The following is a 16561-nucleotide window of genomic DNA, read 5'->3' on the forward strand; positions in this document are numbered from 1 at the left end:
TTCAGCAAGGAATAGAATTTATTGCTAACTGCTACTAGAATTTGCTTTTCTGATAGTAGAGCTTATTCCACTAGTATCTCCATTTAGGCTAGGTATTATACCTGGTACTTCGATCCTGTCTTCTGTTTCAGAGCTCGATCCAGAGGAGATGACTGCGTATGTGTTCCTCATAGTTCCAGGAGCCTTCTCGGTTGGTAGAGCTGGGTGAGCATGAATAACCACAGTCCAACCATATGGAGAGATGCTGGTGAGACCGTTTCTGAGCCATCCAGGTCCCTGCCACAGCACCAAGAAGGAAGCTGAAAAGAATGAGTGGAAGTGGGGCAGTGTGTCAGTGTCTAGTCCATCTCCTGGAGCATAAACTTTGAGTCAGGAGGTCTCGAATTTGTCACCCAGGAGTGTCATTTGTCCCTGCATAGCCATAGTTATTTCTGCTGCCACCCTGTCTGACTTAAACTATCGTCTCTGAAAACATCTCACACTCCAAATGAATCCCTTTTATGTAAGCAGGTATAAGCATTGGATATTTCTTATGAAATCTACTGTGACCTAGAGAACCCAGAGGTGAGTTTCACATGAGACCCTCTAGCAAGCTTCAGAGGACACATCTCAAATTCAGGCGCATTTACTCAACTTAATGATGGTGACACCAGAGAGTATAAAAGTTACATTAAAGTTTCAGGAAGATGTTTGTTTTTTTTTTTTTTCTTTTAGAATTGGCTACATACTCAAATCTCAGAAGGATAGAATGATAATGTCACCTTGTATCTTTCTAGCTTCTTCCTAAGGGAGAAAAAAACAGTTTCCTGAGGCTTCTCTCTGGAGGAGAAAAAACAAAAAAACAAAAAAAAACAAAAAAAACCTGCTTGCTTAGAAAGAGAAGGCAGGACCCATCTTGGTGTTATGCTTCAAATACCTCAAGGGTCATATACCTGAGAGAGAGGTCACAATTACAGTACTCACACTACCATGAATAGACAGATGGATTCATGCTTCTCTTTAATACCCACAAACTGTGACTTTCTGATTTGAAGGATGGTACTCATGGAACCTGGTTCAGTAACCATGAGAATGGACAGATCCCCAGACAGGGTGTCTGTCTGCAGTCAGATGTGACAGAAGCAATAATTATTGAATCCATAGCATGTTTAATAAAATGTGCCAAATGCCTCATGTCGCTCTCATACTTTAAATCTAGTCATTATCATTACTTCACAGATACAGAGACTGAAATTTATATATACCAAATCCACAGTTTCCTATCTTGATCTGGGGGCCCGTGAGATACTTAGAATGTATCCACAGGTCAAAATTTATTCTACTAATATTGCGTTGTTGGAAAAGTCATGTCATTTTTTTTTCTGTTTTTCTATGCGAAAATGCATCAGGACTTTTCAAATGACCCAATAGTATACTTTTCACTCTCATTCCCGTAGGAGGATAAAAGAGGGTTTTTCGAAGGCTGCATAACATAATATTTTGAGAGATTGGATGCAGAAGCAAATCTAAGATCTAGATTTCTTCTAAGACAGATTATCAAGAATTTTGGTGATTTATGGGACAGAGAGCTGGGTTATTGTCTGTTTGGAATGATATGTATAGTATTGCCAAGTACATTGGTGAGAAATGTGTATGTGTTGGAATATTCACTTTGCAAAGTAACATATGTGATTGAACGTATAAAAGAAATTGAATAAAATATGTTAAAAAAGAAATGTAAAACATGTTATCTTTTTGCTTTTTTTATTTGAAAAGATAGCTAATTTAAATAAATTACGTATTCTGTTTTAACTCCTAATAAAATAAATGTAAGCACAAGTCCAAGCAAAATCTCTTTTTGTCTCCTGGGATATCTGAGTGTAAGAGGTTCTTCAAAATGAAGAGCTAAAGGTGTCATTATATTAAAAAAAAAAAAAAGAACCATTGCACTTAATGCATTGGCAATAATCTTAAAAGGGCCAAAGTTAATTGAAGGATGTTCTGATTTCAGTGTGTTAACATTCTGTTGCTGCCATGCCAAATGATCACACCTGTAGCTGCTTAAACAGCATGTATTTATTGTTTACACTTTCTGTGAGTCAAACTTCTGGTCTTGGTCATCTGCATTCTCTGCACAAAACTTAGGAGCAGTTTATGACAGCTTGAAACCCCCTCCTGTGAAGCCTGAAATATTCTGCTATTCACAGAACATGGTCAAATTCTGTTGCTCATGGTTGTTGACCCGAGTTCCCAATGTTTTGTCACCTGGGGTTGCTCTCTACTCCTTGGTGCCAGTAGGTGTTTTTGGCACATGGCCCTTCAATCTTCAAAACAGCAAGTGTGTCAAGTTTTTTACATATTTCGATTCTCTCACAGTGTTTCACATTTTTTTAATTGTGATAGACTATAGACCATAAAACTTTGCTGTTTTAATCATTTCTATGTGCAAAACTATCATCACTAGTAATTAAAAAAAAGCTATTACCCAAAACAGAAAATTTATAACAATGAATAATAATTCCCCTTTTCCTTAAATTTTGATGAAATTCAGTTTATCCGCGTTTTCATTTGTTGCCTATGAAATACAATGTAAAGAAATTTCCAAACAGGGCTTTCTAAGTTCTTAAGGCCAAGGCCAGACATTGTAAAACTACTAACTGCAAACATGTGAAACACTTCATGAAATGGAAATATAACTGCATCAAAAATAAAATTCACTAATTAAAGAAAAGGAGATTAGTGACTGATTTGAGACATTGAACAGCAAAACAGACATCAGTTGTTAAGATTAAGCTCCACAATAAAGAGACTTCTTTCAAAAACAAAGGAAATGCTTTAGATGATCAGTGTAGACACCAGTTTTTATTGATTTTATCATCATTTAGACTGAGGGTTACTTAATCTTGAGTCACAAGCCCAGAGACCTTTTTGCTACCATGGGCGGTAGATGATGTTTGTTACGGGAGACACGTCTAAACCTATGGAGTAATCCCAAACTATCTTGAGAAAAATTGGCTCAAATATTAAAAATTTTGGCAGGGAAAAAGGTTTCCCCAAGCCTGGACACGTTTGCCACCTTGGCAGTTACCATAACCTATGTATACGGGCAAAAGTACAGCAATCCTTAAATCTTTGCCTCAGGACCATTTAAACACTTCCAAATGGGTTTCACTCACTTAATCATACCAAACAGGTATTTAAACACTTCCAAATGGGTTTCACTCACTTAATCATGACAAATACTTTAAAATTGTTTATACATATCTTTTCTGGGCCAATAAAAGCTTTTTACAACTTTTTGCCCTTTATTCCTGATTTATTTCAAAGGACATTTAGAGTTTCTCATTCATTTATTCCATTTTTCTCACAATCTGTCACTGAGGTAGAGACATGAGGTAGAGACACAGTCCTCTACATTATTGTCTGTTAAAGCCTTGGTTTCCCTGGGAAATTTAATCTTCAAATCAATTTTAATCTTCCATCTTCACCTGCCACCAGATGATGATAAGAGTCACACAGGTCCAACTTGACATGCCAGAGCAGTGTGTTAATGTAACATTCTGATATTGAAAACAACTGTTTAATCTCCACGTAGTCATATTTCTGATGCTCAAAATCAATGTCATTACTTTATAGAAAAAAATAAAATATCTTAATGAAGATGTTCCATATTCTTACACATTACCGAATCTAACAGGATATGAGTATCTATGAAGTTTGTTCCCATTTGGGGGACAAGTATTAAGATAATTCTCATTTTAAAATCAAGCTTCTTATTAGGTTTTTCTTGTGTTCATTGAAATAGCAAACCACATCTTACAACATGAAAAATCTATTGAACCAAGATGCTGCCCTCTTTTGCTGCAATACCCTGTAGAAGTCACCCTTCACCTGAGCATTCCTCAGACAGTAGATGACAGGTCACAGCAATGGGTTGAAAGGCTATAAAACAGGGTAAGAATTTTCTGCTGCTCTCCTTGTTGACTGTGTAAATCATCATAGCTATGCCAAAGTAGAGTCCAACCACACACAGATGGGAGGAGCAGGTGGAAAAGGGTTTCTTTTGGCCCTTTTTGACTGGCTCGTCAAAATGGGGCAGAAGATACTTCTGTTGTAGATGAGCACCAAGGAAAGGGGTCCAGCTAAAACCAGCACACCAATAGCACAGAGAATAATTGTATTGACCCAGGTGATTGGGATAGGCCAGTTTGAGGACAGATAAGGTTTGACAGAAGAAGTGGTTCACCTCCTGGGGTCCACAGAGGGCAGTTTTAGAAAGAGAATTAGATGTAATAGGACCAGGGAAAATCCACATGCCCAGGAAGTGACAGCAAGGACTGTGCACCTTCTCCAGTTCATGATGATGATGTACTGGAGAGGGTGGCAGATGGCCACATACCTGTCGTAGGATATCACCACCAATATCATGCACTCTGTGGAAGCAATGGTCAAACACAAGGTCATCTGCACAATGCACGAGACAAAGGAGATAGTTTTTTTGTTTGTTTTGTTTTGTTTTTGTGTTACACTAGATTTCTCAGTATGTTAGGTATACTACTTGAAGCACAGGATATGTCGATGATGGCCAGGTGTGAGAGGAAAAAGTACATGGGGGTGTGCAGTTGAGGCTCTTGCCAAATGAGTCCCAGGATGATGCCATCTGAAAGCCGTCTGAAAATGTCTAAGAGGGAGAAGACCCAGAAGAAAATAAGTTCCACCTCTGCACTGAGCTGACATCCCACCAGGAAGAATTCTGTGACCCATGATTGTTTTTCTCCCATTCCTTAATGGACAATCTGTCAAAGATTGAAGTTATTTTTTCTAAATAAGCTCAGAGCTTAATGACAATCTGTCAAAAATTAAAGTGTGATAAAAAAAAGTCAGAGCTGGAGAGTCAAAAATAATTGAAGTTATTTTTTCTAAATAAGCTCAGAGGAAGCTTATATACCCTCTCCATTTTTCTTGAAACTGGCAGCAGCATATCAAATTCTCCACATATTTCAGCCCTCTGACAGCATTTCTACATTTTTTTTAGTCATGATAAAATATAGATCATTAAATTTACTATTTTAGCCAGCCATTTATTTCAATAATTCAGTGATGTCAATTACATTTGCGATGTTGTACAGTGATCACCACAGGTTATTTCAAACATTTTACTTAGAACAGGTTTGTCACTCTTACATAAGAATTCCCTTCTTAAAAATTGCGATGAAATTCAATTTATTTTAGTTTTCATTTGTTGCCTGTAAAATAGATGCATAGTTTCTAAGTTTCAAAAGCAGGGAATAGTCTGATAAAACTATCAACTGGGGATCAGCAGATGTCATAATGATTAGGTTGCTGGACTGCCACGTCATTGACCATGGTTCCAGTCCTGTACCCAGTGGCTTAAAACTTATGCCAGGTGTGTGTGCATGCGTGCCCAAGATCCTGGGAAGAGAATGGAGGAGAAGGGATTTCAGCATGGCCATCCTCCCTGCGGGGGGGGGGTGATTTCTTGCTTTCTGTCTCTCTGTTTCTCTGTCTCTCCAGTGAGTGCACATGTCTCATAGTAAAAATGTCTCTCTCAAACAAAACAAAAATCCTATCAACTGAAAACAGGTGCTACACTTCATGAAGTGGAAAGATAACTACACTAATGATACAGGGAACTCATGCAACTAACCCATAAAAAATATTCAATCCAATTAAAAGTTTAGATATATGACTCTGTCTCTTTGTCTCTCGCTGTCTTTCTGGTGGGTGCACATGCCCTATAGCAAAAGTCTCTCCAAAAAAAAAAAAAAAGATAAAAGATGAAAAAAGATAAAAGATGAGGAAATGAAAAGACATCTGAACAGTCAAAAAGCATATGAACAAATACTCAACATCCCTTATAAGGGAGATGCAAATCAAAACCACAATGAGATACGACCTTAGTCAGAATGGCTAAGATTAAAAAAGTAAAGAATGATAAGATCTGGTGAAACTGTGGTGAAAAGGAAAAGTGTTGGTATGAATGAAAATTAGTCAAGACACCATGGAGAACAACATGGTTGTTCTTCAAAGACCTACAGACAGAACTATTATATGATCCAGAAATCCCACTCCTGGGTATCTATCCAAAGGATAGGAATACACTCAGTAAGAAAATCATTTTCACATCCATGTTTATTGCAGCATTATTCACAATTGGTAAGATATGAAATCAACCCAAAAGTCCAAAAACAAATGAATAGATGGAAAAATGTGGCACATACGCACTACAGAATACTACTCAGCCATGTAAAACAATGAGACCCTGGCATTTGAGTAAAGGTGGATTAATGTGGAGGATTTAATGCTTAGTACAGCAAGTCAGACTATGAAAGAGAGGCACTGTATGTCTCTGCTTAATATATATCTTCACTCTGTGGCAGAAACAAAAATCAGAAAGTCTAAAAGCAGGGAGAGTAACTGTGGATGCAAGAGACAGTGTGGGAGGAGGGTGGACAATGAGAGGGGATGGGAAGAAGGAAATCAGGGGGAAAAATAAACAAAACATTAACAGACACAAAAATGGAAAATTATCTGTCAGTGATAATGTGTATAGTCGTACCTTTAGACAGACTAATATATGGTGTATTCATGCTGGGAAAATTCATTTTATATGCTATAAAAGCATAGAGTGATTGAATAAAAAAAAGAGAGAAAATTTTTAAAAAGGAGAAAAATATTACACACTTTTATTCCTAGTCAACAGATGCTCCTGCTTTCATCTTAGACATGCTTGGCACACAACAATGATATACTTTACTGTGGGTAGCATGGTTTAAAATCTTCTATTCTGTTTCTTGTTTGGTGTTGCAAATCTTTCACAAGAAAGATGAGAAATTGTTTCTTGGCTCAATCTTATCTGCACATATCTATTTACTCTTCCTAGTAATCAAAACCAAAATGATTTCTACTGTAAAAAGGACTGGATTGGCATAATACTTGTGAAAGAATTCCAATCATTGTCATATTTATTTGTTAGAAAGGGAAGCATGATTTACTTATGAATTATTTTATTTAACTTTATTTATGTATTTACTTATTTTAATTTGACCAGAGAGAGAGAGAGAGTAAGGGAAAGTGAGAAAGCAAGACACCAGATCCAGACCCCAATGGCAGTTGGCCATGTGGGAGTCCAGTGCCCTTAACCACCGTGCCACCTGCTGGCCCCAGGAAGCATGATTTAATAAAACTTTCCATGTTAAAAAATAATTACTTGAAACCAAAAGGAAATTAGTGACTCTTGAGATAACTGAGCACTAAATGAAATATCAGTTGCTAAAATTAAGCTCCATAATGAGAAGGTGCTTTCAAAAATAAAGGAAATTCTTTAACTGATGACTATAGAAATGAACCTTTATGGATTTTACTATGCTTTAGCATGAGTGTTTCTCAATCTGGATGATAAACTCAGAGCACATTTTGCTTTGATGAAAGGTAGCTGGTGTTTGTGGTATGAGAACTGTGTCATAGCTCTGGTGTCATCACAAAGTATCTGAAGACACATTAATTCAAGCATTCAAAATATTGGCAGAAAAAAATTTACCCTAGAGGCTGTAAAAAAATTTATCCCAGAGGTGACATAATATTGCCATATTGTAGCTACCATAATCTACAGATAAGTATAAAATTACAGCAATGCTTCAACCTTTGCCTCTGGGATTACTTAAACATTTTCTTTTCCTTTTTAAGAGATTTTTGCCTTAAGGCACATGTGCTCCTGGAGAAGAGAGAAAGAGAGAGAAAAAGAGACAGAGACAGTGAGAGGGAAAGTGAGAAATCACCTTCTGGGGGGATGGCCATGTCACAATCCCTTCTCCTCCATTTTCCTCCCAGGATCCTGGGCACACACACGCAGGCACCCAGTGTGATTTTTAAGTCACGGGTCTGGCACTTGAACCACTGTCGACCATGTGGGAGGACAGTGACATAACCACTACCCATGTGCTGGCCCCTACTTAAACATTTTCAAATGATTTCGTTCACTTGGCCATGCCACACAGCTTGAAATATATTTTAGGGTTATGTATACATATTTATTTAGGGTAGCTTAAACTGTCCACAACTATTAGGTTGTCAGGCAAGTCATGACCTATTTTTCTATGCAAAAAAGTGTCATGACTTTCCCAACATGACACTTTTACTCCTGAACTTTTTCAAAAGGAAACTTAGAGTTTCTCAGGCATTCATTTAATTTTTCTCACAATCAGTGAGGTAGAACACATCACTCTGCATTAGTGTCTGTACCCTTGAAAGTTTTTTTTTTCTGTGCTTAATTTTAATCCACCTTTTTCACCTGCCGCCCAGTGTTGATAGTAGCTTATGTCTAAGCTGACCAGCCAGAGTAATGGGTTGAGGTAATTTTCTGATATTTAAAACATGTATTTTATTTCCATAAGTCATATTTCTTATTCTGAAACTCAAGGTCATTACTTTCCACAAAAAATTAGATATTGTAATGTTCCATATTCTTACATGCTACTCCATCTGAGAGGATATGCCTATATACAGAATTTGTTCCCATTTCGGGGGTTAGAATTTACATAATTCTTATATCAAGCTTCTTCTACACTTTTACTTAGGTTAAGTGAACCTAAGAAAACTACATCTCACAAGACAAAACATCCACTGAACCAGAATGTTGCGTCATTCACATGGCCCTGTTTTGTCTCCATACCCTGTAGAAGGCTCTCTTCACCTGAGCGTTCCGCAGACTGTAGATGAGGGGGTTCAGCAATGGATTGAAGAGGCTGTAAAACAGGTTAAGAATTTTCTGCTGCTCTTGTCTTTGATTATTGTCTGGTACCAAGTAAATTACTATTGCTATACCAAAGTAGAGCCCAACCACACAGAGGTGGGAGGAGCAGGTAGAAAATGCTTTTTTGCGACCCTCATTTGACTGGCTCTTCAGGATGGTCCAGAGGATGCTCAAGTATGAGACGAGCATCAGTGAAAGGGGTCCAACTAAGACAAACACACCACCAGCAAAGAGAAAAGTTTCATTGACATAGGTGTCAGCACAGGCCAGTTTAAGGACAGATAAAATTTCACAGAAGTAGTTGTTCACCTCCTGGGGTCCACAGAAGGGCAGCCGTAGAAAGAGAATGAGTTGTATCAAGACCACAAAAAATCCACATACCCATGAAATGACAGCAAGGACTGTGCACCTTCTCCAGCTCATGATGATGGTGTACTGGAGAGGGTGGCAGATGGCCACATACCTGTCATAGGACATCACCACCAGTATCATGCACTCTGTAGAGGCAACGGTCAAACACAAAGTCATCTGGATAATGCACGAAACAAAGGAGATCATTTTTTTATGTTGCACTAGGTTTTTCAGCATATGGGATAAATTGCTAGAGGAATAGGATATGTCGATGATGGCCAGGTGTGAGAGGAAGAAGTACATGGGGGTGTGTAATCGTGAGTCCAACCAAATGAGTCCCAGGATGATGCCGTTTGCCAGCAGACTGCAGATGTATAAGAGGGAGAAGACCCAGAAGAGGAGCACTTCCTTCTCTGCACTGAGCTGGAATCCCATCAGGATGATTTCTGTGACCCATGATTGGTTTTCTCCCATTCTTTAATGATGGTTAGTTAAAGAGTGAAGTGTGATAGGTCATAACTGGAGAGTCAAAGAAAACTGGAATTATTTATCTCAAAGTATGAGGAGAGAAAGCTTGTATACTTATCCCCACTTGATAGAACTCTTTTTGGCTTTTTTTTTCTTTGTGTTTTTAGTTTTGTATTGTGAAGAATTCAAGCTTTTATATGGGTATCAAGAGTTATCAAAAATACTCTTGCATTTACTTCACACATATTCAATGGTTGCAATATTTATCATGATTTCTTATCATTCTTTTTATCTGTATTATTTCTTTTGGGGAACTTCAGACAAATGTGGATCCATAATGTGATCATTGTTAATAATTTATGTGTCATTTTCCATTATTTACTCTTTTTATATTTTTGTTATATGATTAATTAGAAATTATATGAGGTAATATTTTTATCTATTTCCTTTATTTAGATAATATCATATGCATTTCCATGGCAAAACATTATTTGACTGTGTACATTATTTCAATTTTCACAATGGAATATCTGTTAGATAGTATGCCACATAATGCTACAGTGATGAAATTTTATTTGTTTTTTTGTTTGTTTGTTTTTGAGAGTTTTTTGCTATAGGGTGCATGTGCTCACCAGAAAGACAGAGAGAGACAGAGAGACAGAAAGGGATAAATCCCCCCCTCAGGGGAATAGCCATGCCACAATCCCTTATCCTCCATTCTCCTTCTGGGATTTAGGGTATGCACGCCCATGTGCCTGGTGTGAGTTTTAAGCCACCAGATCCAGGACTTGAACAGGGTTGAGTATGTTGCAGTCCAGAGTTGTAACCATTATGTCATCTGCTGGTCCCTGTATTTTTGTACTTTTTAAAAGTAAATCTTTAAAGCAAATATTAAGACATGGAGGTTCATAATTAAATCTCTCTCACCCTCACTGTTTCTATGATTATCATGATCATTATCATCATTGTCATCTGTATCCCTCTAAAAAGCAAACAAGCAGCAATCAAGCTATGCAATTCCTGGAAGAATAAACACAAGGAGAAATAGTCTCTAGCAAGCAGGACACTGTCAACTCTCAAGTTCGTCCCTTCTATGAAGTTGTTCTCTGTTTAGATTTTCAGCGTTTTATACTGTTTCTGAGAGGAGCATTGGTCCTGTTTTAATATATGTCAGTCAAATCTGGGATAATGACCACCGATGACAACTTTAGGTGACATATTCCCGTTTTTCTTCCAGCTCAGGATCCAGATGTTTTCTGGAAGTTGCGACCTCAACACCTAACTGTTCTGGGCATCCCTCTTACACATCGTTTAACCACTATGTTAAGGCCAAGTGGACATAAAGGTTTTACTTGGGATCTAGTGGTGTCCTTGGTTCCAATTTGTGGTCCCAAAAGTCTCCTGTTTCCTAGAAAAGTAATGACTAGAAAGACGTGTTTTTTCCAGACCACCACCATTTGTTACACGGAAATTTCTTTACCAACACAATCATTACGAGTTAAAACAATACTTCAATATAGGCAACACCACAGTTCTTAAATACATAATATTGCAAATTATGTTATTATTTTTAATCACTCATAGACAAAGCACGTTTTCTACATAGCTAACATATACATAAGAAAATATGATTATATCATATTAAGATGAATATTATTTTCATTTATATTTATTATTGAGTTTATTTTTAAGTTTGTGAGACTAGTATGAGTTTAATACCAAAGTATTGGGTAAATTGCTGTAAATCACTATGGAGAATATCAGGCATAGGTAATATAAATTCTTTTCTTTTTTTTGGAGAGGTTTTCGCTATAGGGCACTTGCACTTGCCAGATAGACAGAGAGAGACATAGAGACAGAAAGCGAGAAATCATCCCCCGGGGGGATGATCACACCGCAATCCCTTCTCCTCCATTCTCCTCTCGGGATCTTGGGCACGTACACACATGCGCCCGGCGTGAGTTTAAGCCACCAGGTCCAGGACGCGAACCGCAGTCGACTACGTGGGAGTCCAGCGACATAGCAATTACACCAACTGCTGGTTCCCGGTAATATAAATTCTGAAGCAGACATATGTGAAGCTGTAAATTGCATATGAGTTATTAAAAAAAAACACTAGTGGTAAACAATGCCTATCTCTCACCTCCTTGTGTACTCTGAAGTAATGGCTCAGAAAACATAGGAAACTAAGGGTCTTCAACTGAGGAATTCTCTTACATATTACAACCAGTTACTGTAGAAAAGAAACAACTGCTTATTCTTTCCCATGCCTCAGCAAATGCTCAGGTAATTGGCCTCCCATCATTAGGTCTTTTTCTATTCTACAGAGTAGATTCATATAAGCTGGCTTTTCAGACACCTATAAAATGTATAGAGTTGGCTAATAATATCTATCTGTAAGAAGAGTTATATTTTTATATCTTCAAAGTACATATATGTAAGATAAAATTAAAAATTGAGGAGGTTATGATACAAATGCTATTAATTTGAACTGAAATGCCTCCTGTAACCAGTTAGAAAACTGTGGATTATGTGTTTCATACATATGTATCTCTCATAATAATAGTAAATTAGTAGACGAAACAAGAGTTTAGGAAGTGTTAATTAAGGGGCCATCAGGTGGCATAGTGATTAAGGCATTGACTCCCACATGGTCAACTATGGTTAGTCTAGTAACCCGGCAGCTTGAACATCACTCTCTGCGTATGGAATTAAGGGACCATCAGGTGTCATAGTGATTAAGGCACTTGACTCCCACATGGTCAACTATGGTTAGTCTAGTAACCCGGCAGCTTGAACATCACTCTCTGCGTATGGGTGAATGCGTGCCCAAAACTCCAAGAAGAGAATTGAGGACAAGGGATTGTGGTGTGGTCATTCCCCCTGGGAAAATTACCTAAGGGTGATTTCTCACTCTCCATCTCTAAAGTGTTAGTTAAATGCATTAATTTTATTTTCAGCTAAAAATTACAAATACTAAGCATCTTCTACTCTCTGTTTATCTACTACACAAGATATGTTTTCTTTATTAGAGAAAAGTACACAATTTGATTTAATCATTTGAAAATTGCTTTCAAAAAAGTGGTATGGGGGCCAGCAGACAGTGTAGCAGTTATGATGCTAAAATCCCATATAGCAAACTGTGATTCAAGTCCGAGATCCAGTGTTTTAAAAATCACACAGGGTGTGTATACATGTGTGCCCAAGATCCCAGGAAGAGAATGGAAGAGAAAGGATTGTGGCATGGCTGTACCCACTGGGGGAAGGTTTCCCACTTTCCCTCTCACCATCTCTGTCTGTCTCTTTCTCTCTGGTGAGCACACATGTCCTAAGGCAAAAAACTCAAAGTAATAAAATGAAATAATAAAATTAAAAATTCTATGAATAATCCATGAAATTTAAAAATCACTGTTTCTAGAATACATACTTGAATAAGCTTAAAGGAATGGACTTTACTGTATCTGTAGCAAGAAATGGCAATATATAAATTAATTAGTGTTTCATACCTGCTTGAATGTTGTACAAAACAAAATGTTTCAGAATGGTTTTGTTGAAAAATTAATTTATAAGAAAGTAAAATAAAGTAAGAAAGGCCCTGGGAGACACAAGAAACATTTTGAACTTGGCAGCATATCAACTTAGAGGCCCTGTAAGAACAAAGCTCTTGAATTTTAAGTCCCTGTTTATGCAACTAAAACCAAAGCTTTATTTGAATTGCACTCTTGAAAAACTCTAACTTTGTTCTGTGGTTATGGAATAAGCTAAAATTTTATTCCATCAATTTTGAATATATTCCCTGAGTTTACGAGATCAGCCCAATATGAATCATTATGAAGTAGAACATTTTTATCACTATTATTACCACCTGTCACTCTTGTCCAGTATTTTGACAAAGAATTTCAAAGTGCCATTCTTTTTTTTAAAAAATCCATTATCATTGCTTTTTTATAACTTAGTTGACATACGTGCCTTAAAAAGGAAAACTAGTGTTGCTATTGTGTATTTACTAGAAAAAAAGGAATTGGTTGTCTAGGGCACATTGTTATATAGGAATTAAAATATGTTTATGCAGGGGTGTGTCAAAAGGTTAAGTTTTTGTTTCTCCTGCTTGGAACTTATTTTGAATTACTGGCTTATCACATTTCTTGCTAATAACCAAATAAGATACATGGTATTGAAAGAATAGAGTAGTATTTCTAATTATTACTACCTTAGACTTTATTGCTTTAAAAAACATTGGCCTTTTGTATCTCACAATTCTAGTCTAGATTCAGTAATGAATGTAGGCGTTAGTTAAAATGAACAAGATGCAGAGTACTAATTTCTTAAGACAACAAAGTAATTTCTGTACGTTTGAGCCCTATGTGGAAAGCATTGTGGGATCTTAACCTTTTTGTGCACACTCTGGTGGGACGTATCACATAAATGTCAGCACTAAGTAATGTCTTATTTGTGGCTGAATATTTTTCATAGGTGTTTTTGAAGTTGACCTGACTTATGTCCATTTAAATATATATTGCCATCCTTTGCTTGTAATTAATTTTGGAATATGGTTGTGGATTTCTGAGCATGTGCAGACTGGTCTAGCTAGTTCAGGAAATGGTGCATGTATTTTTCAGAGGTAAAGAAAGTGTACTGCAAAAAACTTGCAGGAAGATTCACTTTGTGGCAGTTGTCTTAGACTGACGACCAGGTGGGACCAAAGTTTATGTGCCTTTAGTCTTAATTTACCTTGCATTGTAATATTCGGTTTTAATAAATCTTCAAAAAATTTTGTATTTAAGAATAGATCTGACTTTAATAAAAACCATGACTCAGAATCTACAGGTCAAATGAATTTGAACAGTTCTTGTCAATCTGACTTGTTGGTTCTGTTTAAATGACCAATACTTCTTGAAATTAATGTACTTAGTTTCAAGATTCATAGATTCTGTTATCTGTGTAGACAGAATGGTCATGTATATTTTCTATTGAGTTTTTACATCTTTAGAAATGTAAAATTCAGTATAGCTTGAAAGCGGCACAATTAAAAATTAATTTTCTCACAAAAAAATCCATTATCACTATCTTTTTCTTTTTTTCTTGTTTTGAGAGAGAGAGATTGTTGCTATAGGGTGATTGGGTTCATTGGAGAGACAGGAAGGAAAGACAGAAAGCAAGAAATCAAATCCTGGGGGGATGGACACCATGCAAACCCTTCTCCTCCATTCTTCTCTTGGGATTTTGGGCATACATACACACCCCACGTTGAGTTTCAAACTGCCTGGACTCAACCACACTCTCCATTTGGAAGTCCAGTGATGTAACCATTATGCCATCTGCTGGTCCCATTATCTCTATCATATTAATGTATGTTTTTAGCTAAACAAGTCTTTGAAAAATTGACTTGATACCAAAAAGAATGAAAAGAAAACATGCCTTTTATTATCCAGTTATCATAGTATATGAAAACAGATACTCTAAAGTTAAGTGTTTTTCTGGATAATGTTACTTCTTTGATGTGTAGTAATATGGACATTATTACGTTTTTATGTTTGTTTTCTCTTTCTTGACACACATTCTATTGAAATTTTCTCATATAATCATACAATTCTCCAAGAAAGATCATTAACAGAAATCAATAAATGTCTGCTGATTTGCTTAAAAATAAAAAATGTGGCTAGCAAATTTGTAGCTAAATTTAAAGAGCATAACTCAGACAAAAGAAGACGGTCCTAGATATCTTGTGTTTATATGAGTATGAATGAATTTGGGCAGGTTTATATAGATATGTGTTCTCTCTGTAACATTAATTTTTGCAATAACTGATAGATATTGCTATCATGTACAAAATAGACATGGTGACATCTTGTCTTTTATTTTAACTATTTGTATCTCTGAATGGATAGATTCTTAATTTTCATCTCCATTGCTATTGTTTTCTATTCACTATTTTAAAAACTAAAACATAAAATTAGAAGTAGATGAGGATTAAAACTCTTTAGAAGGTGCAGCCCTGAAATGTAGGAGACATTTACAAAGATATCTAAATAAACATGCTTCTTCCCAACAAAACAAAAGAGCAGCAGATCAGAAATGCAGCGAGATGGCCAGAACACTCAGTGCTCCCTCCCGCAGCCCCGGAGCCAGGGAGCTTACGGTGTTTCTGCAACTCCAACAAAGAGTTCTGGCATTTACTCTACCCCGTTTTGTGGTAGGACAAATCCCATTTCAAACAACAGTAATTCCTGAGTGTAATAAAAATTGACAATGAGAGTGATACCTTTGAACATTCTCAATAAGAAATAAGCATATTGCAAACTTACCTGTTACACTGTTTCAGTAAGGAAGACTTCTAACAGACTGCTGCTAGAATTTTGTTTTCTGATAATAGAAGTTATCCTATCAACATTTCTATTTAAGCTAGGTAGTATAGAAGATCCTATTATTCTGTGTGCTGTATCAGAGCTTGATCCAGAGGAAGTGACAACATACCTGCTGCTCGAAGTTCCAGGAGCCTTTTTAGTCAATGGAGCTGCATTAACTTGTATGATAACTGCCTACCCATACAGGGACGTGCTGGTGAGATTGTTTATGAGCCATCAAGGACTCTCGGCCACAGCAGAAAAGGAAGAAGCTGTCAGAGTGAGTAGTGGTGGGTCAATAAGTCAGGGTCTATTCTATCTCCCAGAACATACTCTTTGAGTCAGGGGATCTCGGATTTGTCACAGGAGTGCCATTTCTATATGCATAGCTATACTATTTATGCTGTCACCCTGGTCTGAAAACCATCTCACAGTGCAAATGAATCCCTTCTATATAAGCAGGGGTAAGCCTTGGATATTCCTTATGAAATCTAGTGTGATCTACAAGAACCCCTAAGAGGTGAGTTACATAATATAAGACTCTAACCAGCGTCAGAGGATAAACTTCAAATTCAGGAGCATTTACTCCATTTGAAGACAATAGCAAAACAGAATATAAAGCCTACATTGAACCTTTAGGAGTAAA

At 36.9% G+C, this 16561-nt stretch overlaps 1 protein-coding gene and 1 pseudogene across 1 annotated transcript; both read right to left on the minus strand.

The window, feature by feature from the left end:
- Positions 1-24: 24 nt before the first annotated feature.
- LOC102475952 (olfactory receptor 2A5-like) lies at positions 25-4760 on the minus strand (annotated as a pseudogene).
- Positions 4761-8644: 3884 nt separating this feature from the next.
- LOC102503278 (olfactory receptor 2A2) lies at positions 8645-9577 on the minus strand. Its single transcript, XM_006139895.1, has one exon. It carries the CDS (start codon positions 9575-9577, stop codon positions 8645-8647), a length of 933 nt encoding a protein of 310 aa, XP_006139957.1.
- Positions 9578-16561: the final 6984 nt, after the last annotated feature.

This window comes from Tupaia chinensis, unplaced genomic scaffold (genome assembly GCF_000334495.1).
Source record: "Tupaia chinensis unplaced genomic scaffold, TupChi_1.0 Scaffold000010_1, whole genome shotgun sequence".
In the NCBI taxonomy this organism is placed as follows: Eukaryota; Metazoa; Chordata; class Mammalia; order Scandentia; family Tupaiidae; genus Tupaia; species Tupaia belangeri.